Source organism: Callorhinchus milii, unplaced genomic scaffold, assembly GCF_018977255.1.
Source record: "Callorhinchus milii isolate IMCB2004 unplaced genomic scaffold, IMCB_Cmil_1.0 Scaffold4, whole genome shotgun sequence".
Classification (NCBI taxonomy): Eukaryota; Metazoa; Chordata; class Chondrichthyes; order Chimaeriformes; family Callorhinchidae; genus Callorhinchus; species Callorhinchus milii.
The window spans coordinates 41069228-41093806 of NW_024704745.1; the positions used below are offsets into that span (position 1 = coordinate 41069228).

At 39.0% G+C, this 24579-nt stretch overlaps 1 protein-coding gene across 1 annotated transcript in view; it reads right to left on the minus strand.

The window, feature by feature from the left end:
- Nucleotides 1-24579, minus strand: part of LOC103185540 (TIAM Rac1 associated GEF 1) — an 87154-nt gene that overhangs the window by 49534 nt on the left and 13041 nt on the right. Inside the window, exons 2-7 of the mRNA XM_042334263.1 lie at nucleotides 13343-13460; nucleotides 10509-11549; nucleotides 7911-8352; nucleotides 6164-6336; nucleotides 4160-4384; nucleotides 381-566 (exon numbers count right to left, since the gene is read on the minus strand). Of these exons, the coding sequence (XP_042190197.1) occupies nucleotides 381-566; nucleotides 4160-4384; nucleotides 6164-6336; nucleotides 7911-8352; nucleotides 10509-11537 (2055 nt within the window). The 5' untranslated portion in view covers nucleotides 11538-11549; nucleotides 13343-13460. The remainder of the gene's footprint in view (nucleotides 1-380; nucleotides 567-4159; nucleotides 4385-6163; nucleotides 6337-7910; nucleotides 8353-10508; nucleotides 11550-13342; nucleotides 13461-24579) is intronic.

Genomic DNA, 24579 nt, shown 5'->3' on the forward strand with positions numbered 1-24579 from the left:
TTTTATAGGCCTTTTCTTTTAGTTTTATACTTTCAGCAACCAGTAAGAAACAGCTGGGGACTTGTGAAACGTTAACTAATAATCTTATTTATTATTAAATGTTTGGATGAAGTATGTGAGTATACTTATACTGCAATAATTAATGATATAAATTGCATAGGTGCATGTCTAAAGGGAAAATATTGAAAAGGATAATAACGGAGAAATTCTATGTCTGCAGTCATTGAATGTGTACTTTACAATTTTATAAGTATAATATTAAGATGATACTATAATTTATAGTAAAAAATGTTTCTTTCAAACTCTCTGAGACACTACCCTGTGTGGAGGGTGCTATATAAATGCAAGTTGAAAGTGGAACCTAAATCAAAACAACTCACCAGGGCATGAAACGAAGAAACTGAGAAAATACCAAGTCGACCCATCGCATGTTTAGTTGGCCGACTAGCAAATGCAAGAAGTCGTTTAGGATTTGGTAATTCTCCTCCTTGAAGACTTGCAATATAGCAACGATATCGGAAAAGATCAATCTGAAATTGTTCGAGATTTTGCTCCCATAAAGAGATCTATTAAATTGGAGAAAAATAGCGAAGAATACATTCAGTATCAATATTGAAACTATGCAAAGATATTTTAATATGTTTTGTGAATCCTGGGTCTAATTTGTAACCTTTCTTAATAAGAACCCTGGGTCACATAAATGAGATGCCCACGGACATCTTGTCCAATAGAATCTACATCTGAAAATGATTTCCTGTAACTCTACAGGAATTTAAGAAATACCACAAATTAGATCCCTATAAAACTTTAGTATCACAAGAACAACATTTTTCAGTAAATAATAATAATAATAATCCTTGCATTTGATTTGGCGCTTTTCACGGCTTCTAGACGTCTCAAAGCACTTCACAGAATATACTGTAAAGTGAATTGACTATATTTTATGGGCGAAACGCGGTAGCCAATTGCGCACAGCAGTGTCCCACAAACAGTCGTGGATTGAGTGACCAAATTATTATAATTTTTTTCTTGAGGGATTATTATCAGGCATGTGGAGTAAGGAACCTTGCCCAAGGAGAGTTCATTAATCTTAAGATTATGTAAATAATGTGCATATAAAATTCATTAATAATACTCCAGCCTAAAATTGGTTACTGTGTTCAGTTCTTGGCACCACAGCCTCAGCTAGAGTACTGTGTTCAGTTCTGGGCACCACACTTTAGGAAGCATGTCAAGGCATTGGAGATTTTCCAGGATGGTACCAAGAATGAGGGGCTTCAGTTATGAAGAGAAACTAGAGAAGCTAGGATTATGCTCCTTGGAGAAGAGAAGGTTAAGGGGAGATTTAATAGAGATGTTCAAAATTATGAGGGAATTCAATAGCATGATCTGGGAGAAACGGTTTCCAATGGCAGGTGGGTCGATAACAAGAGGGCACAGATTTCAAATAGTTGCCAAAAGAACCAAAGGGGAGGTGAGGAGAAACGTTTTCACACAGCGCGTTGTTCCGATCTGGAATACATTGCGTGAAAGGGTGGTGGAAAGCGATTCAATAACAACTTTTAAGAGAGAAGTAGGTAGATATTTGGGAGGTCAAATTTGCAGGGCTATGGGTAGAAAGCAGGGGAGTTTGAGTAATTTGGACAGCTATTTCAAAGAGCCAGCATGAATATGATGGGCCGAATGGCCTCCTTCTGTGCTGTATAATTCTATGATACTATGATTCTAATGCATATTTTACCCAGATTACATTTAATTTCAGTATAGCATACAAATTTTAGTTTTAACAACAGATTTTTCCAAATGAGAAGAAATATTAAATTGCATGGAATGAATTACAATGAATACACTGATAACCTTGATGTACTAAGCAGCATCTTAATTCCTTATTACAATCAATTTGGGACTTTTATTTTCAAATCAACATTTTTGTTTTAAAAAACAATTTATTGTAAATTCTGAAAATAATACAGAAGAAAAATCAGACCTCTTAAATGCCAATTCCAGCATCGTTGTATTAAGAAAATGTCTAGGTAAGAATTAGATTAGGTGAGTATTATGAGCAAAAATTCAAAATAAAGAGACACTTTTGATACATCGATCAATATTCTATAAATCAAGATTGGACTCCACATATTACTGTACTAAGCAAGTCAAAATAAGTAATCAGAAAAATCAGACATAGCTGCCACGTCAAGTAATTAATTTGCTTTGACCACAAGATTATACTTTTGCTCAGTGTAATATAATATTTTCTGTAGAATTGACCAATTAAATAATTGATCTGTTGGTATATACTGTACCTAGACTCATTGTATAAGAGTTTAATACTATAATTACTGTGTATGCATATATTAACCTTATGGGAGCAAATTGCTAACAGCAGCATTCAGTCAACACCAGTGCAGAAGTCAAGATTTAAGGCGCAAATACTTGTGTAGGCTGGAAGGCTCCAGCACTGGTAATTCTGAATTACTGTATCAAAACAGCTCATCAAATCTAACTAATTTAAATGCAGGAACAAGAACTTTCCGAAGAGATACAATCCAGGATTTCCTGTTCATAATTGTATTAGTTGCTACTGAAGAGAATCCTGTGTTTTAGGTGATACTGGGTGATAAATGTTTACTGTTATTGAAGATCCAATGGTGATCCAGTTGCTAATATTAAAATTGGTCCTTGAATTTTGTTGAATTTAAAGAACATTTTCAGTAGAGCCCAAATTTATTGGTAGGAAACTACACCAACTATACTGACATACTGCTGAAAACATCTCCTTTCAGATTGCCCTGTTTAGTGCTAATCTTTGCATTTTATGTAGCACCTGATCACATTGAAACTTCTCCAAGTCCTTCACAGCATTTTTCCTTAAAGAGAGGTGAATCTGTATTTGAGGGCAATAGATGCAGTCAATCTTGTGTAAAGCAATGTCCAAAACATGGTCATAAAGTAAATACCCAATCTTTCATGTGAGGTTTTTTATCTGAAACTCTATTTCTGTTTTCGAGGATTGTCAAGGGATCTTAAAGTATTCATTAGGTTGAATAAATCATGCTTCAGTATCGCATCTGAAGGACACACCTCTGACAATGCAGCTCTCCCCCTAGGGCCTCTATGAGCTAAATGTATTGGCTAAGCTATGAGCTCAAAGTCTGGATATGTGGCTTGAACACACAACCTGGAGTCCTGTAGCTCAGTGATTAGAGCACTCGCCTTGCAAGCGAGACACCTGGGTTCAATCCCAGGCAGGGCGAAACTTTGGGCAAGTTTCCTTACTCCACACGCCTAATAATAATCCCTCCAAAACAAAACAATAATAAATTGGTCATTTTCAATATATGACTGTTTGTGGGACACTGCTGTGCGCAATTGGTTGTCGCGTTTCGCCCACAAATATACGGTCAATTCACTTTACAGTCTATTCTGTGAAGCGCTTTGAGACGTCGAGAAGACGTGAAAAGCGCTATATCAAATGCAAGGATTATTAGAAGTCTCCCCAGGGTTGATCAGCGCCCTCAAAATTGTAACCAGTGCTTTACTATTCTTCTTTCTCGTGTCTCTAAATACCCTGGGGTATGGTGCATCTGGTTCACAGGATTTATTGATTTTCAGCCCCTTGAGTTTACAATTATAATTTGTGTTGTCTTGCAGCTGCAACCACAATTACATGTTAAATGTCTGGATTGCTGTAACTACAAAGGCCCCTGAGTTGAATGAGAGTGCTCCATTTCTGGAGCCCAGTGTTCTTGTTTTTGTAAGAAAATACTTCATAAATCCTGTGGTGTGAAAAATCTAGCAAGAGAAACTGAAGTTGCACGATATTCATACATACCACTTAAAAATGTTACCAGTTAAAAACAAATTTGGTAGTTCCCGATAAAGAAAGATAAAGAGTTACACAACCTACTGCATTGCTTATTTCTCACATCTCTGAACTAGCTTATAAAGCAACTGGTGTGAATGGCAAAATAATAAAAATGTAACTCAGCAAAAGATGCTACAAATACATAGATGCCTAATAAATTCGTAAAGGTTTTCTACAGGCATTCTTTGTTTTCATTGTAGCAAAACATGTCATACCCATGTCATAACTGAAATAAATAAAAAGAATGCTAGTTAGTAGAATTTAAAGAAAATTGTAATGCCAAAAAACTATCACCTGACTGAGTATGGTCTTTCGTTTTCTTGGATCATTAACTGAAGACAATTGCATATCCCCCATCTTCTTCATCTTTTCATCCATGTCAATTTTCTGTTCCAGTTTTTTAACCTCTGACTGCAACAGTTTAACAGTATCTTCTCTGCGATGCTGCCTTGCCACTGCAGCTGCACAGGCAGAATGAATGGCAGTAATCCAGTTTTCCAGTTCAGTCTGGCTGCAGGTCTACTTGGACATTAAAAAAAAGTTAGTTGAAAGAAACCAACCATGTAATCAACAACATTACACTTGTTTCATGTTGACCCATGCAGGTGTCAGCCAGGCTCAGTTGGTAGCAATCTTACATCTGGGTCAGAAAGTTGTGGGTTCAAGCCACAAATTGGGACTTTGTCCTCACATAGGCTGACACTCCATTGCAGCACTTGGAGGAGTGTTGCATTGTTGGAGGTGCCATCATTCATATGAGACGTTAAACCAAAATCCCATCTGCCTGTTTATTACAGACACTAAAATCCCACAGCACTACTTGAAAAGAGAAGGTAATTTCTTCCAGTATCCCGGCCAACAATTTCCCAGGTAAAATTGGTTGTTAACTTCCTTGGCTCTTTGTGGGACATTACTGTGGGCAAGTGAGCAACTGCATTTCCCTACAAGATACAGTCACACTTTCAAGTAAATCCCGTGAAGAGCTTTCGATGTTAAAGGAACTATATTAAAAATGCATTAATTATTATTATTTTATTTTTAACCTTGATTGCAAAAAGGCAGGTAAAACTACAGAAGAAGGTCAGGTATTCACAGGCAGCTTTTCAAGCTCCAATAGTATAATATCGTCAGGTGTAATTATTATCACACCTGGGCAGACACCAACAGCAACATGGGGTAGTGTCTCGGAGCGCTTAACAGTGCGGGGATGGGGGGAAGTGACCGTAGGCATGGTCGAAAATGAAGGTCTTCAATCGCGATCTGAAAATGGAGAAGGAGTGGACAAGATGGAGGGATTGAGGAGGAGAGTTCCAAAGTTTCGGGGCATAGTAGCTGAAAGCACGACCGCCGATGGTGGAGCAGAGAGGACGAGGAACAAGGAGGACCGAGTCAGCTGAGTGGAGGTGGTGGGAAGTAGAGTGGGGAGTAAGCATGTCGGAGAATGCACAAATATTGTGCAGGATTTTAAAGAGAAAACCAATTGTAAGGACAAGGTCAAAGCTATGCACAAAAACATGTATGAAAGTAAATATACTTGTATATATAGTATATATCTATAATAGCATTTATAATGTTTCTCTGAAGATCTGTAATTGTTCTAAAATTTACATATTTCCACTTATTAGATAATACAAAAATGATCAAACACACAGCAAGTTTTATAACACCACGACATTAAGCAATGAAAGCATGAGTGGAGGGGAACAGTCCTCTGTGAAGTTGATCCATGGGGCATAAGGGCACTATCGCAGCTCTCATTTCTTATGTTCCTAGGCTAAGGGCTATACAATGTCCAAAGTTAAACTGGGGAAATGTCTGTAGACCATAGCAGTTGTCTATCTTGGAGAAGATGTTTGATCTCTTCGGGAACAAAAATGTGTGATTGTACAAGACGTCTCCTGGGAAATGCATTAATGTATATTGCATGAGAATATAGTCCCAGTCTGCATCCACCTGTAAACTGCATTGAAACTGCACATAACTTGGGAATTTTATATGGTAAATAATTTTGTGCATCTCTATCTTCGTGCTAAATTCTCTTGTTTCTTTAACAGATGTTCAAGAACCTAGAGGAGAGCAATTTCACAAGTGCCCGAGTCAAGTTGCTTTGTTGCATCCATAGCAAACAGCAGAGTTAAAAATTAGAAGGCAAGGGGTGTGTCATTGCAGTTAGGAAGCGAGAAATTAAAAGAGCTGTGGAGAACAAAGATCTTACTACATTAGGCATTTTCAGCATGTTGAGGCAATGATCTTAAAAATGAATACGAATAATTGAAAGACAAACTACAAAGAACAAACCTGGAATAAGAATGAATCTCCAAGTGAATTACTAATGCAGAAGACATAGTCTTTCTTTGGATGTTCGGGTACAGCTTGAACAATGCTGTTTTCAATCCAAACCATGTGCTTTGGTACACTGTTCTGGTCTCCTCCTGATCGTCCATCTGCGTCATAAAAAAATAAGGTGCAGCCTGCATAAAGAAAAAGTTTAAGATTAATGCAGAGCATGTATTAGGCAAAATAATTAATCAGCAATTGAAGTACCTACTTTCTCTAAAAGTAGAGTTGTTCGAATCTGGAACGCATTGCCTGAAAGGGTGGTCGAGGCCGATTCGATAACTACTTTTAAAAACGTGGTGGATGGGTATTTGAGGAGCACTGGTTTGCAGGGTTATGGGGAAAGGGCTGGGGAGTGGGATTGACATTAATTGCTCTATTCAAAGAGCCGGCACAAACTCGATGGGCCGAATGGCCTCTTTTTGTGCTGTACAATTCTATGATTCTATGATAAACAAAATGCTCTATTAAGACTCCGCTCCAACTCAAGCCTAATGTCTCTTACAGATTTAACATCACCTCCTTGGTCCGGTGTTCAGTACCCCTATATATAAAATCTAAATTCCATTTACTTTTTATGGTTTGCCTACTTACTATCCTATTGCCTAGTAACTATCCTCTTGGGGCGGGTGGGGGGGGGGGGTTCCTCTTGGAGCTGAACTGGCTCCAAGGTGGTACGCTTGGCAGCGGAATGTTGAAGTTGAGCCAACGCTCTGTGGCGGTCTCTGTAATCCAGTTTTTGAGCCAGGTTGGTTCGCAGTACTCCAGGGCACTGCTGATGACAGCACAGCCAGGCTGTGTCACTGGCAGATTTGGAAGGGGAGATGAGTAATTGTGGCAGAGACTCTTCCCACACAGCTTCCATTAACCCTGCAAGCCAAAGCCCTAACAGTTAGGGTGGTCCTAGCTGGACAAGTAGCGGGAAAGCTTGCCAGGCAGTGCTCTCAATGGTAAGCTATGCTGTTTTAGCTGGTTTGACTTTCTAACAGGGTTCTTGAGGTTCCCAAGACTTGGCTCTTGCCAGTCTGCGCCTAATACTTTCCAGAATTAGATAAACAGGATGTGTCCCTCCAGGGACAGTACGGATTTCATTCCAACAAATATCTCTGGAATTTTCATATATAGGTGGGATGCATGGAACTCTCAGTTTGGTTCAGATACTCTTAAGCATGGTGATGGATTTCTGCATGTGTCAGACAAGCGGCTGACCAAAAAAAAACTTACATTTTACCTTTAAACACCAATGGGATAAATAATACAAACATGATGTGGTCATTATCACTTCGCTGAAAGTGGTGGTTGAAATCAGTTGATAATTATTGGCTTGATGCAGTCAGGTGAAAGCACCCTTTCCCCATTACTTAGAACGGTTGGGCCCAAAGTAATTTGGTACTGCTCAATATATGATGGATGGATGTAAGATGAATTTTGAATGAGGAGAATGAAATGGAGAGTTCCAGCAGGCAAAGTGGCTGAAAGCTCTTCACCAATTCCGGGGCAGAGTGGTGGAGGGCATGAAGCAGGCCAGAGTTGGCAGAAACAGAGGGGGTGGCCTGGGGAGTAAGGTCACGAGAGCTCCAGAGGCAGAATGGGACAAGGCAGTTGGAGGCATTTGAAGGTACGAAAACAAAAAAAATGTATTCAGATCTTCCTTTTTGTACCTTTCTTATAGTAAGAGTTCAAAGATTGTTTAATAAGAAAAAAGTACCTTTTAAAGATACCCAATAATACTTCCACTTTCTACGTGTAGCCAATTCCACTTTTTTATTTTTCTTGTGAACTATAAAGTTTTTTACAGCAAGTGAGCCGGTTTTTCGGACTGTTCCCTGCTCAGTTGTTTGAATATCTGATTGTCCCGGGGAGCTGAGGGTGCCACTGCTTTGTTCATCACTCAAAGCTGACTCTGCTTCCTCCAGATTCTCTGTGTTAACAGCATTTGATTCCAATGTACTTCTGAAGTTCTCATACACCCCCTGGTGGAGCACATCTCCTGCTGAAGCATCATCACTACCGAGGTACCGACAATTGAAAGATGGTGGAGAGCATGTTGAACCGGTATTATTGGAATGATGAGAAAGCTGATAATTTTCTGTTGTTGCACCAGCAATGCTATTATCTGCATATTCACTTCCATCTCCTGAGGTAACATCCTACATGTATAAAAATATATAATTATAGTTGGCTAGCTGACTTCCTTCCGTACACTGCCATAACAAATATAAAAACATAGTATACTGAAAAATCATTCTAATCAAAATTTAAGTATAAAATGTATACAAATCTACAGGAACTGAAAGCTATTTTTTCTCAAGATACTTGTAGAATCAAATAATTTATACATTTTTTGCTACAACTGCTGGGGAAGACATAAGCAGGTCATGGATCTCCATACAATCAACATATATCAGTGAGATTTATAAACTTTTGAAACAAATAAAAACACAAATATGATTTTGAAGGTTAAACTTGCAACTGTTTGTGTTCAGATATTTTTTTAAAGGCTATTGTTTCAAAAACAATGCAGGTCAAAATCCTGAAATTATTGTCTCAAAATTATCTCAAAACCATTGTAAAGATTTAGGCCTTGAATATTGAGGTTGGGTTGTGATAAACCTGAGGCAAGTCTGCAATACCTGCCTTTGCAAATTTTTAAAATATTTTCCATGCCATTATTTCACTGACTGTTAAGTGCTCAATTTTGTGTCGTCAGCAAATTCAAGCGTTTGTTAATGCATATTACAAAGAATGCAACAAATGTCAAAAGCATATTTCAAAGAATGCAACAAATGTCTTGATTTGCTCATAGTGATGCCCTATGACAGTCAATTAAGTGAGTGACTGATTTTATTTGGGGGATTGTTGGCCAGGATACTGGGAAAAGCTTCCTTCTCTTTTAAAAGCATACTGCGGGATATTTAACATCCACCTGGACATACAGACCTTGGTTTAACATCTAATCAAAGCATTAGATATTGCAGTGTTTCCCCTGCATTGGAGTGTCAGTCTAGACTGCGAGCTCAAAGCCTAATGTGGGTTTCAAACCAACAACCTTCTGACTTGGGTGCTTCAGGAATAGGTGTTTTGATGACGGCATGAGGGGGGGGAAATTCCAGCAATTCATGCTGGCTTTCTGTCTGTGCCATTGATCATATTTGCTAAATTTGCTTAATTTTACTCAAGTCGAGATTCCGTGTAGGTCTTTTATGGATCTGTTGATTAGTAAAGACAGTGGGAGTTTTATTTTGTCAACCCCGTAAACTTAAAGGCAATTAGTGTGAAGTGCAAAGTGTATGCTTAGAATTGGCTTCAAAACAGTTTTTTTTAAAAAACATCAACGGCTACTGTTTTGTGGGGAAATCTCCTTGGATTATTTTTTGAATAATTTCGATATAGGTGCTTGTTAGATCAGCCATGTATCCAATTATGTTCTGGCTAAGATGTATTGGTCCCCATCAGAACAGAACAGGAAGTAACCTTGATGAGCTGGTGTTTTGCAAACTGCAAAAGATGCAATTTTATTTCTAATCTTGCACTGGTAAAATGTTAATAATTTTTGTTTTTTTGCTCAGTGGAATGCCTTTGCGTACAGAAAAGTAAAAGACCAAAACAGAATTCCTTCTCTGTAATCATCAAAACATATGTGTCCGGTTGATTGAAAAAAAACATAATTTGTAACACTCAGTTGATTCTCCATCACTCATCCACGTATATTAACCTCAAACCAGCTAACAAACACATTAATGGACATTAGGCACAACGTCCAAATTCTGTAGATCTTGAATAGCACACTTCTCATAACAAATGTGAAGTTCATCTCTAGAATTCACCAAGACCATTTAAAATGCTAATCGGTCTTAATAAAACCCATTTTGGGCAGTCCTCCAGCGTAGTGATTGGAGCACTCGCATCGCAAAAAAGAGGACTTGGGTTCAATTCCAGGCAGGGTAAAACATTGGGCAAGTTTCCTTACTCCACAGGGCTCTGTTTGTCTAGCCGTAAATAGGAATCTGGTTATTAGTCGATTGGCAGATCGCTTTCCTGGGGTAATAATCCCTTCAAAAAAAAAGAGTAAATAATAATAATTTGGTCACTCAATCCACGACTGTTTGTGGGACACTGCTGTGCGCAATTGGCTGCCACATTTCACCCACAAAATACTGTCAATTAACTTTGCAGTATATACTGTGAAGGGCTTTGAGACGTCTCAAAGACGTGATAAGGCTCCATATCAAATGCAAAGATTATTATTATTATCAAGCACTATATCAAATGCAAGGACTATTATTGTTATTTATAAATGAATTACCTGTGTTGTTTTTGCTCTCCTGCCTTGCATGGTTCTGTTCTGATCATCAATTTCACTTAATCGTCCTTTGGAGGCCCCTTCAGAAAGGCAATGGGATTTCCTGCATGGCAGCGTGTAGGCAGCATATGAAGATACACTGACATTTCCAACAGAAGACCTCACAGAATTTGTATTTTGTGATGGCATTGTGCTATGTGAATGTGCTGTCAAATTCTGATAATACGTCATAATTTTGTTCATCGGCTGTTTGTTAATGATTCCACTTGATAGTTTTTGCGAATACAATTCATTTAGAGAATTGGCTCGGTTGCTATCACACAACTGTTCCAATTCCATGGAATGACTATTTACCAATCCCCTTTCTTCATAACCTTTCTCATTATCGATCAGATCTTCTCTGCTGGTCAACCGTTCCTGACTAAGATCAGAGAAGGAGAATTCCGTACTATCTTGCCTCCACATGTCTGCAGATTTGGATCGCTTTTTCCTGATTTTGGTGCTTTCTAAAATAGCTGTTCCATTCCTAGTAACTGAATGATAATCTCTACCTTCTGCTTGGGAAGCTAAGTCCAACCTTTCATCAAAATTCTGTAGATTCTGAATAGCACGTTTCTCAAAACAAGCGTCAAATTCATCCCTGGATCTTACTGGCTCCACAGTACTCCGCCTTCTGGTACTGAAAACTGTTGAAGAACCTGTATGGTAAGACACAGGCCTTACATTTTTACCAACTGCACTTACCCAAGAGGGATTAGTAAAGTCTTCTGCCAAAGCAATAATATTGTTTCCTGGGTTACCTGTATCCAGACCATCTCCTGCTAATGTCTGTGGGATGCTAGGTGTGCTACTGGATTTAGTGCTGGTTTCTGAATTTCTATGTGCAATTCTGGCCGCAGAAGCCGGCCTGGCTCTCCGTGAAGTTTTTGTAGGAATACGAAGTGATCGTGACATATGTTTCCGTGCCAGACCAGCACGTTCATCCCCCGAAAGGGCTCGTTCGCTATCATTCTGGCTTTCTGAATTCCCCATGTTTTGTCAAATCTAAGGAAACAATAACAGCAATATAACAGTACAAGATACAAAATGTACTAATTACAACAAACGTTTACAACAAAGTAACAGGTTAACCGGATTTGATGCAAGTGATTTGTGTTAAAACTTGAATGAAGTAACAGTTCCTTTTTCAAATGTTACTTAAAAGGCAAGACAATTAAGCTTAGAGGTTGAGAAGGACCTGCATATATCCAGCTGAGGATCTATAGATTTCAAAGAAAGTCAGCAGTATTATCTTTTAACATTATAAAAGGGGGAGGAAGTCAAGTTTATAAACTAAGGCCAAAGTAAATTGCTATTTATTGCTCCATTCTACAAGTTATTATTATTAAGTTATTTGATGGGTCCTGACTGCTGATGCAGATTCACATGCTGCAAGTGGTTTCAAATGTGTTCACTCACATTACAGACTCCATTCACAAGGAAGAAAGCCAAGCAACAACAACTTGCATTTTTACAGCGACCTTCACGCAGAGTGCTTAGTAAACAGCAGTACAACTTAATAAAGTAAGATAACCTAACTGGTAAATAACCTAACTGGTAAATAAATTCATTATTTAAGAGAAGCATCCCCCACACACCAATGAAGTTGAGCCAAGTCACAAGTTGGGAAAGTACATGACTAATGCTGCCCTCAATAAAACCATTTTGATACTGAATCATTCCAAAATCAGCCAACAGTAGTGCATGGTGATTCCATCCCAACAGAAAACAAAGTACGAGCACATGTTGCAGTGATAATTCATTGTAATTAGTTATTCTGTCTAAGCTAAATGGAGGGACTGGACTATGAGGAGCGACTAAGTAAAATAGACATGTTCACACTGGAAAAGAGATGATTAAGAAGAGCTGTGATTTATGTCTTTAAGATTCTAAAAGGGCTAGACAATATAGATCATGACAGGCTGTTCAGAATAGTAAAACCAGAGGACACAACCTGAGACTGAAGGGGTAAATTCAGAACAAATCTATGGAAACACTATTTCAGTGAGCAAATAGTAAACCTGCGGAACAGGCTCCGTCCCTAAGGAGACGGTTGAAGCAGGAAATGTTGATACCTTCAAACACAGATTAGATAGTTTTTTTTTAGGAAATAACATTATGGGATATAGTACATAGGTAGTTCGGGACATATGTGCATGCGATCGCCAGGAAGGGGAACTAGATGGACATTGGTCTTTTTTCGTCTAGCATTTCATATGTCTCAATTGATTACATGACAGAATATGCATTCTCCACAAAGTTGAATGAGATACAAGTGGAAGTGCAGTATTTGGAGACTTTACAAAGCTTATCCATAGAAACTTTAACTAGCAATCAATGCCTTCAAGAGAATTGTAGAATGGGTAGAATAATCCTTGAACCCCATGGGTTCCTACTGAAGAAGTGTTAGCAATATATCCATTGAGCATCTCATTGTTTGCTGATGGGTTTATTTAGGTTTTCACATCACAAAACAAAAACATCTGTACCGACTGGTAAAGGTATTGTATCATCATTTTGAATGTTCCAGAAATATATCCACTTTATTAAAGTGATGTTTAATTCAAACTTGAAGTAAAATAAACTACTATTCCAAAGAAACTTCAAAACTGCAAAGAACAACACAAACTACTAATAAGATAACAACTTGTGAGAACAAGATGCTGAGCCAAGATTTTTGATTCTCACTTGTGAAAAATCAACTGGCTTCAAACATATATTCAAATCTTATAAACCTCACAGATTATGGTAGCTATCTATTTTCATGTTGTTTTAATACTATAAAAAGAGATTCAAACCTGTACTGAAGACAAAATATTATCAGTATTTGTTACTGAAAGATTATTCTCAAGGCATTGGCAGCTGATTCAGTCCTCTACTGAAGAAAGCAAATGGAAATGTTCTGTGCAGTTCACCCTGAAACATAAAACAGAATTTAAACATTAGTCAGATTCAACTTTTGTTAACAAACTAGTTTATTTTGATAAAAAACATTCTTGCCTTTTTCCTTTGTTTATTCAAAACAACTGTACTTCTGCCGGAAGGGAATTGTACACAGTGTAATGTATAATTTTATTATTCATATCAAACTGTACACCACAAACCACATTTGGGAATATATGAACAGAGAAAAGCAAGGAAAAAGAGATAGCCATCTGACCAATAAAGCCTGCTCTTTTCCACAGATCATAGAAACATATCTGTTTGCTCAGAAGATTCTGGGTACAAATTCCAGTGCATTCTCCCTTCCCCTACTTGAGGTGAATAAAATAGATCATTTCTTAAACAGTATCAGCAGAGAGGAGAGAAAACAAGAATGTGATTGAACTGGCTCTGGGGAGACACACAAAGTCAGGTAAATCCACAATAATCTAAGACATTGTTGACAGCTGAGACTTGAGTTGCAAACATTCTCAACCCTATAAGTCAAAGCTCAAAGGAATAGGACAGCCCAGTGGCAATATTGCATGCTCAGCAATCATCAGAGACCCCAACCAACATTCTAGGCTCTATCCATCTTGATTTCCTGGTAGAAATTCCACACAATTTCTCCCTATCCTCCAGAACTAACCAAAACTCTGATCTATTAGATTCCCTATGTTTATTATTTCACCCTAGCCAGTTGCTAACTATCCAGATTCCTGGTCTAACAAATAGCCAAGCAGATTATCAGATTGCTCCTGCCATCACTTCCTGCACAAAATGCGCATGCACTCCATGGAAATGTGGGAAGGGAATATGTGATGGCGTTCCAATGGTTGGGGGCAGAAAGGCTGAAGGCCCGACTATCGATGGCGGGGCCGGGCGGGGGACATAGAGCAGACCAGAGTCTGCTGAGCGGGCAGGTTAATATGGGGTCAGCAGGTCACAGAGGTAGGAAGGAGCAAGGTCATGGAGGGCTTTGAAGGCGAGGACAAAGATTTTGAACTCTGTCCTCTGGGGAATGGGGAGCCAGTTGAGCTGGGCGAGGGTGGGGGTGATAGGGTCACGGAGCCTAGTACGGGGGAGAACACGAGCTGCAGAGTTCTGGGTGATCTGCAGCTTGTGGAGGGAAGAGTTGGTAAGGCTGACAAGTTGGAGTACTTGAGCCTAGATGTGAAGAATAAGTGGATGAGTGTTTCGGCAGCTGAGGGTTGAGGCAGTGGCGTAGCGGGCGATGTTGTGGGTTTGGGAAAGGCAGAGGGGATCATAGGATGGATGTGGGGTAAAAAGGACAGTTGAGGGTCAAACAAGACGCCAAGGTTCCAGACTGGCTCAGTGAAGTGGAGTGTGCATCCATCAGTTGTGATGCTGTCGGTGCCTGATTTGTGGATAAAAATTGACACAAGCCAGAGCATTTTTTTATGCATCATTTTAACTAGGGTGGGAGAATTTTCTAACCTTATTTTTTAATTTGCCTTCTGGTTCTACCTCCAAGTTTAATAGCCTCCTTACATGCACAATTATTCATAGCTATGCAACAATTTAACAATAATAAATGCAAGAATGATTAGCAATTTAAAAACTTGAATCATGTTATTCTTCTTCCCATCTCCATTTTTTTGGTGAAACAATTTACACATTAACCAGAAGCAATCAGTATAGTAATCGTAATATTATCAGAGCAGGTATTATCTTACTTTGATATATGTATTGTGAGTGCAGTGATCATCCAGAACCATTACTTTTGTAAAGAACAAAATATGTTAAATACACCCAATGAAATTACCATCATGTGTTTTCTGTATTCCTGGATCATTTCAGAATAAAATTCCATTGATCATAGCAAGAGTCATGTTTTAAAATACAGTACAAGTAAGCAATACTAATTTCAGAGAGAATTTTGTGAACCTTCAGTTTTTGAATGTTCCTCTTTAAGTGAAAATAATAAATAAAATAATCTTTTGGAAGGATGTCTCAAAGCAATTCATACAATGTGTGGTGACTGTGTATTTTGTCATTATTATTATTATTAGTTGGTGAACACAGCAGCCAATTTGTGCACAGCACTGAACCACAAACAGCCATAAAGTAAATGACTAATTCTATTTGGGGCTGTTGACCTCTCCACAAGCAGAAATTCCCTTCTCTTTTTGAACAATCCCATGGGATCTTTAAAGTCCACCTGAATAGGCACAGAACCTTGTTTTAATGCCCCACCAGAGGATGGCATCACTTACAATGCTGTAGACCCCCAGCAATGCACTGGTTCAAGCCTTAGTTCCAACGTGGGGCTTGAACTCATAATAATCATAATCATTGCATATGATATATCACCTTATCAGGTCGTTGAGACGTCTCAAAGTGCTTCACAGGATATACTGTAAAGTGGATTAAAGTGGGCAAATGCAGCAGCCAATGGCGCACAGCAATGTCCCACTAACAACCATGGAGTGAGTGACCAATTTTATTTGGGTGATTTATTGTCCAGAGAAACTCAGTTCTCTTTTCAAATGGTACCTTTAACTTCCACCTGAACAGGCAGTCAGGACCTCGGTTTGCGACGTCTCATGTGAAGGATGGCACCTCCTGCAATGCAGCACATCCCAGCAGTGCATTAGAGTGTCAGGTTAGACTATGTGAGTTCAAGTTCTGACATGCACCCACAACCTTCTGACTCAGGCGAGAGTGCTATCACTGAGCCAAACTGACACATACCTTTACTTTTCAAGCAATATGGACAGCACATTCACAATGTTTCTGAATAGAAACTCAGCAGCTAAATCGTTCTCAACTTAAAAGGGGGAGGGTAATTCTGCCAACTTAATCCTCAATGCAAACTACACAGTTTGCATTACCTGATGCTTTTCAATGTCGTAATTGTTCTTATTAATTTGCATGCACCAAATTCACACCTCAAAATATTCAAATTGATTCAACACTGTTGATATATGTTTTCAAACTTTGGCAATGGTTAGATGAACAGTAATAGTCCAGTCCTATACATTCATACATTTTTATGATCCATCTTCATGATTGCTGTTTTTCAGGGTTTTTTTTACATTTTCAAAAATAATATTGATAGTTATTTTGCTTTTATTCCTTTCAATTACAAAAATGGCTGATTTCTGGGCAGAAAGGTCACCAAGTACATACAGATAATTTGTGCATGCATGCGCAGAGTGCAGAAAGTGACATCCATATTATATTACACTATAATAATTATAATTTGATCACTCAATCCATGACTGTTTGTGGGACACTGCTGTGTGAGATTAGCTGCCACGTTTCGCCCACAAAACACAGTCACTACACTTTACAGTATATCCTATGAAGTGCTTTGAGATATCTCTAAGAGGTGATAAACGCTATATCAAATGCAACGATTATTATTATTATTATTATCCATGACAACCTTCCATCTGAAAGTTACGATTTTTGTAGTCCAAAATTATTAGAAATATTTTTTAAAAATGTTTTCAACAATGGAAATTAATTTCCCTCAAATTGACAAAAAATGGAAAACCCATTGAATACCAATTTTTATTGATTAAAATTTGAAACTAGCAATGTTACTTATCTTTTAACAACATTTGATAAACATAACCATTTCTGATTATGGGTTCCAGCAATTCTGCCATGGTTGATTTTAAATTTACTGGCGTACAATAAAGACTGTTCTTTCTTTCTTTCTTATAATATCACAATCCTTGGATTTGATATAATACTAATAATATTGAAAAGTCTCAAATTACTTCACAATAATATTTTGTCAAGCGTATTGCCTGTATTTGTAGGTGAACCCAGTTGCCAATGTGCACACACTAAAGTACTACAAACAGCCACAAAATGAATGACCTACTTATACAGAAAATTGTTGGCTACAAGCTTGAAGTAACCTTCTCCTTTTGAACAGTGTCTTGGGAATCTTTAATGTCTACCTGAACAGACCAATGGAATTTTGGTTTATCCACTCTCCCAAAGGACGGCACCTCTAACAATGCAGTGGTTCACCAATAATGACTGGAGGGTCAGCCTGCACTTTTTAAATAACAGTGCAATGTATGCTATCTACTTATATCTTCTAGTATTATTCTCAAATCTACAGTGCTTACCCATTTATGTAGTGCCTTGGATAGAAACCATCTGGACATGTATATTCCTTCTATTCAAAAATCCCTAAATTTACCCTGCAGGTCTGGTACTTTGTAGTTTTCCACTGTGTAGACCCAACCAAAACATTGATTTAACAGTTCTGGATTGACTTTATCCTTTTTGTTTGTTATACCCGAACTCTATCCTTTGCTTGATATGCATCATAAAACACATTTGTGTGGAATGCGTGCAGGAAGAAGTTGTAGCTATTTGTTGCCCATCTAAAAACTGCTAAGCTACTTTTGTGCAAGCTTGTCTATTGCACCTTTAATGTATTGATTGTTAATTTTGTTCATTGTTTACGTCTATCCAGTTCTGGCTTTTTTTTTGTGAAATTGCTCTTTTGAAGATATTTAATAGTTATTTACTATTTATCATACTAAAGAAATTTTTTGTTTTTCGCATATCACTTACTATTGTAGAAGTGGTTGATTCCACCTCAATAAATCTTGAGAGTTCTCTGATATAGGAATGATATTTCAACTTTGGGGTATAATGGTCCATTAAATACTGGATTAACACGTTAAGATTGTCAAAAGATTGATGGAAATTTCAGTTTTCAATTGGTTAGTTTTCGGTTAAGTTTAAGCTTATGAACAGTTATGGTGAAACAAGTAATAAATAATACATTAAAAGATACAGAAATATTTATTTCACTCTGCTGAACTTGAACTCACTTAAAATCTGCTTAAAATCACTTAAAATATTCTGTGTGGTACAAATAAGACACATAAAAGGGCTCTTTCAGTGATGCATCATAACATCATTTAATTTTTTCAAAGTATCACTGTTCCCCATGGAGAAAATTCCATGCATTATGTATTTAGAATGAGTTATTGCAGAGCAAGTGCCCCCTTTACTGACATTTCCATTACTGGCATACTAAGGATGAGGTATCTGAACTATATTTCCAGCTTCAAATTCTTTCAAGAGGGGAAACTGAGGAACATCTTTGGAAAAACAAGTCTGCCATTGAAATATTCCTCAAAGTTTCAATTCAATGATTATACAGGCAGAGAAAGTGGAAAATATATGGAACCGACTATCCATGGAGGCAATGGAGGAAGATTGCGTCAACAAATCAATAGGGAATTAGAACTATTTGGCAAAGAATTCAATGAAGCAGTATAGTGTAGAGTTTTTTTTAATTATTTATTAATTTGGGGACCAGATGGAAAGCAACAATATTTTCCAGTGCTGTACCTTCCTATACTGGAGAGTCTTTCTAAATATTGTCAGTCTGGCAGCACCTAAATGCCACTGTTGGAGTCCACTTTGTGGATTCAAGCCCCAAATCCGGATGTATTTGAGCCTACGGCATTAATACAATATCAGAGAGTCAAAGATAGCAAGAGATAGAAAGTTAAAGTTCGAAAAAGAATCAGAGAAAGAAAGTCAGAGAAAAAGAGAAAGAACAACTGAGAATGAAGGGTTGATACAATGTAATATTATGGTAACAGTATAACTCCTGTTGAAAGAAATATTTGGTTTGCACTGGAACCAATTTGTAATTTGTGAAATTATCTGCATTGTTTCCATATCCACAATAGGGTTTGAACCCAATTATTGCAAATATTGGGCTCCCTACTGTAAATCAATGCTCAACAGTACCTAAATTCTGGTTGCACTACTTGAACTCATCATTAAAATAAAAAGCCTGATATCTGCACTAATTATTACCTATTGTAGATGTGAAAGAAATGTGAATAATGGTTCCTTTGCTTTTTTTTAATATATATTTGTATGTCTATCTCTGTCATTTTGCCTCTCTACTATGTGTGGGCACCTACATAAACAGTCACTGAGCTTGATAGTAATTACATATGAAAAGCTTTGAGGTGTTTCAACCTAATAAGGAGTTATGAAAATATAACTACTCTTTTTTTGTCATTCATTCTCCCCTCTGATTTCAGTCCTATATCATCATGTGAGCTCATAATCGAGGCTGACACTGCAATGCAGTACTGAAAAAGTGCTGCATTGTTGGAGATGCATTCCTCAAATGAGATGTTAAACCAAGGTCCATTCTACCTTTGGGTGTACATTTAAAGATTGATTTATTTTAAAGAGCAGGAAGTCTTGACCAATGTTCCTCATTCATCTAAACTCAGTAAAAAAATAAATTCAATTGGTTATTCATCCCAATTCTGTGAAAAATTACTGATGAAGATTAGCTAACATCTTGGTCAACATAACAAGAATGACTGTTTTTGAAAATATCTAATTGTGTGAAGCATTTAATTTGCTTCAATTGGATAAGACACTACAAGAAACACAAGAACCAGCATTACAACATAGATGCACAGCTTTTCCTTCTTTTGAAAATTAACAATATATAGTATTACTTTTTCAAACATTTTTGTTGGAACCTAAATTTTATAAAATCAATAAAATCCTGTTGCATTTTAGCACTCATTTGCACCAGTATTACTGACTGCCATGTGTATAGAGATATGAAGAAAATGGCTAAACTTGTGAACATATAATGAATCCTTCACTGCCTACTTGTCTTGTACAAAGGCTGTTGAAACTTAGTTGTCATTTACACCAGAACTGTTGAATTGCATGGTTACAAACAGCTATGAAGAAAATTACTAACCCAGTAAAAGTACTTGAAGCCTTCTTGCTTGCTTGCCTTGTACAATGGCGATTGAGAATACAGTTAACCAGAGGCATCTTTGCAACACAACAAGGACAAAAGAAGAAATGCTACAAGGCAAGCAATAAATACAATGGACCAGAGGAGCAGGTAAAAATGTACTCACATTGATCCCACTTAGCAACTGTAGTCAATAATGTCACGATCCCTATGCTCCCACTTCAAGGAAAAGGCTCCCAAGGACAAAACAGCTTTCCATCACCTTCTCTTGTAAGCAAAATCCAATGGAAGTAGTTATTCCAACAACTAAGGGTGAAACCTTAGGCAAATTTCCTTAATCCACACACCTCCAAGGTGCCGCCCAGCGTGAAGAGCGCTATAACATAACATAACATGTAGGAGCAGGAGTAGGCCATTCAGCCCTTCAAGTCTGCCCCGCCATTCAATCATGGCTGATCTTCTCATCTAACTCCAGCTAATAACCTAACCCTGCCATATCCCCATATCCCCATATATCTATATAAATGCAAATAGTTGTTGTTTACCTATATAACATAATAATAATCCTTGCATTTGATATAGCGCCTTATCACATCTTTGAGACATTTCAGACAGACAGACAGACAAATTGGTCACTCAATCCACTGTTTGTGGGACCTTGCTGTGGCAATTTGGCTGCCGCATTTCACCCACAAAATATACAGTTCAATTCACTTTACAATATATTCTGTGAAGCACTTTGAGGCGTCAGAAGCGCTCAAGGATTATTATAAGTTATTATTATAAGTGAAAGTGTCATATTAAAACTAGCATATTAAAAATGCTGATCCAAGGGGCCACCAAAGATTTTTTTAATCTTATCTCTCCATTTTTGGCAAGACTTTGGAAAAGCTGTTTCGTACTTCAGCAAGCACTCATTCTTCCAGTTGACTGGTTTAAAGTGCTTCTCCGCATACTTACTAGAGAAAGCCACTCAATTGTCTAAAAATAACTGAGGGAAATCAATGGCTTGGAAATTCTGTATCAGCAGTAACAAGAAAACAAACTTGAATAAAGCAGACAAGCTATCCAGTTTGCAATTTTTAAGCATGTTTATGTTATGAGTAACTTTAAATTCCAAAGCATGTATTGTCCACTGTTAACTGTGGAATCTAGTTATATTATTGGTAAACCTATAGTATTAAACTAATTTCTAAACTAATTTTTAAATCTTGTTCTTATCTTCAAGGGCCTTCACGGTCTTGCTCCCCCTACCTCTCCGACCTCATAACCCCATATCAGCCTGTTCGCTCCTTCCGCTCGGTGGACACTGGCCTGATTCAGGTCCCCCTCACTTCCCACCCCAACATTGGCGGTCGGGCATTCAGCATCTCTGCCCCCACACTCTGGAACTCTATTCCGCAATCCCTCCACCTCACCCCCTTTTTCCTCTTTCAAGTCCCACCTGAAGACCTTCCTCTTCGACCGTGCCTTCGACCACCCTTCCACCCTCATCCCCCCTGCCCTCCTCCCCTTCTGACCCCAACTCCCAATTCGGGTCTAAAACCCCTGATTGTTCAGTGCCCTGGGACGTCTGTCCAACATGGTGGTGGTGTTGCTCTAGTGGGATAAGAAGCATCCTAAGCCAATTCATCTTAAAAAAAGTTTAAAAAAAGGCTGAACTATGTAAGCAGGATATTTTATCTACAGAACAGGCTAATTTGATAGTGAAAGTAATATGAAAGTGATGTTAATCAAACACTTTGATTTGGTAAAAGCAACAGCAACTTACATTTATAAAGTGCCGTTCACAAGGGGTAGGGTCTCGAAAAGCGGAATGCAAAGTTTAGTATCCCACATTTGGGGAGCTTACCAGCAGTACACCAGGCTGTACATAGGATTGATTAGATAAATTAATGTATTGCCAGTGGCTCAGCTCTCCACTAGAGCTTTCTCAAATACCTTTGAGTTGATAGGAATTTCCCAAACATTTACCTCCTGAAATGGCCTTGGGAGTTTTTTTTTTTGGGAGTGGGGTGGGTTACTCAGCAGGTAAGTGATATAGGGGAATTATCCTGGAGTGGACTTTTTACTATAGGCCTTTTTGCACTATTTGTTTTCGATATATCTATGTTCCCATACTGGATCACAAAATTCTAGAGATGCTCCTGCTTAAGAGAACATTGTAGAGGTTATGTTCCATAAAATGTGCTTATTTTATAGAACAAACTCTTTAGTTCTTATGAATCTTTCTACTTTGTAGCAGCTGCCTACTGCCTATATCTTTACCAACCTAAAGCTCCACTTCCCCATCACCCCGTCTTCATCGGACTCCTCTGTTTCCACATCTCCCAGCGAAACAGCTTCAAGATCCTCAACTAAAACTCCCTTCATACCCACACTCCTCCAATCCTTGCCCTGTTGACCCCACCATCAGCAGTCAAGCCTTCAGTCACTGTGTCCCACTATGTCTGGAATTCCTTCCCTCAATTCTCCATCTTGGGTCTGTGTCTTCAATAGCTGCAACGCCCCCGAGCTCAGTCTCTCAAAGAGCTCTGAAAGTCACTGTACAGATGCAAGTCATTGTTATTAAGATCACTTTAGTCAGGTATCCTTTGGCTCAAATTGATAGCACACCCATCTCTGGGTTATAATATTATGGGTTTGAATATTATGGGCTCAATCTCCACATCAGGATTTTGAGCTCTCAGTCTGATCTGATACTGCACCACTCTCAATGCCCTTGCTCCCCTCACTTCCCGAACTGTCTCCTACGCACAAGAGTCAACCAGGTGCACCAGCCTCCTCCACTCCCTTAAGGCACAGGTGCGTGCCGCTGAGTCCTCCTGGCTCAAATCCAACTTAACAGTCCATCGTCAGATCTGGCTGGACCTCATCAAATCTTACCGCTCTGCCGCTCGTTGCTTCCCAGCTTAGCTCCTTCCTCTCCCGCCACTCCTTTCACAAACCCCTCCAATCGGGTTTCCGAGCCGTCCACAACACAGAAATAGCTTTGGTCAAAGTGACAGGTGACATTCTGTCCGCCTGTGACCAGGACTTCATCTCCACAAATGGTTTCTCCTCCAGCCCCCGCACCGTCTTGTGCGGCGTTGCTCAGGGCTCTGTCCTTGGTCCCTTCCTCTTCAATATCTACATGCTCCCTCTTGGTGACATCATCCGCAGACATGGGGTCAACTTCCACATGTATGTGGATGACACCCAACTGCACCTCTCTACGTCCACCCTTGACTCCAGGACTACTGCTGTCCTGACAAAATGTCTGTCAGACATCAAGTCCTGGATGAGAGCTAACTTTCTTCAGTTGAACATCAACAAGACCGAGGCCCTCCTGATTGGCTCCCGTCAGCATCTCCACACCTCAGGCGCTGCATCACCATCGAAGGATGCACACTCCACCTTACTAAGCCAGTCTGGAACCTTGGTTTCTTCTTTGACCCTCAACTATCCTTTCTACCCCACATCTGTGCCATGACCCACCTCCGCAACATCACCCTGCTCTGCCACTGTCTCACACTGCAGGCTGTTGAAACCCTCACACACGCATTCATAACATCCAGACTTTGACTATGCAAACTCCCTGCTTTCAGCCTCCCCAACTACTCCCTCCATAGTCTGCAGATCATCCAGAACTCTGCACCCAGGCTCCGTGACCCTATCACCCCCATCCTCGTCCGACTCCACTGGCTTCCTATCACACAAAGGATACAGTTCAAGATTCTGTTCGTCACCTTCAAAGCCCTCCATGGTCTTGCTCCCCCCTACTTCTGCGACTCCCTACCAACCTGCCCGCTCCCTCCTCTCAGTGGTCTCCAGCCTGCTTCACGTCCCTTGCCTCGCCCACCCCACCATTGGCAGGCGAGCCTTCAGCCACTCTAACCCCACCCTCAGGAACTCCATCCTGCATTCCCTCCACCTCACCCCCTCCTTCAAGACCCATCTCAAGACTCTCCTTTTCAATCATGCCTTCAATCACTCTTCTTCCTCTGTCCTCCACACTCCCCAAGCCCAACCTCTAGCTCAGGTCTGAAAGACTGACTGTCCAGCACCTTGGGACATCCTCCCAACGTGAAAGGTGCTATACAAATGTAATTTTGTTGTTGTTGTTGTTGAAGTGTTGTTGGGGAGCTCATTGTTGGACAAATGGTGAAACACCTTTAAGAATTCTTCACTTTAATCTGCTGATGTGATTTGCATGCTTGCTTTACAACAAGCAAAGAATCAAAAGACATTTTGAATTATAACATGCCCATTTTATTTCTCTTCGTCCAAAAATTCCATTACCGCTTCAAAGATAATATGAAGATCAACATGATAATGTTATGAATCTAACCATTCCTACCAATTTGCAACACACTTCATTTT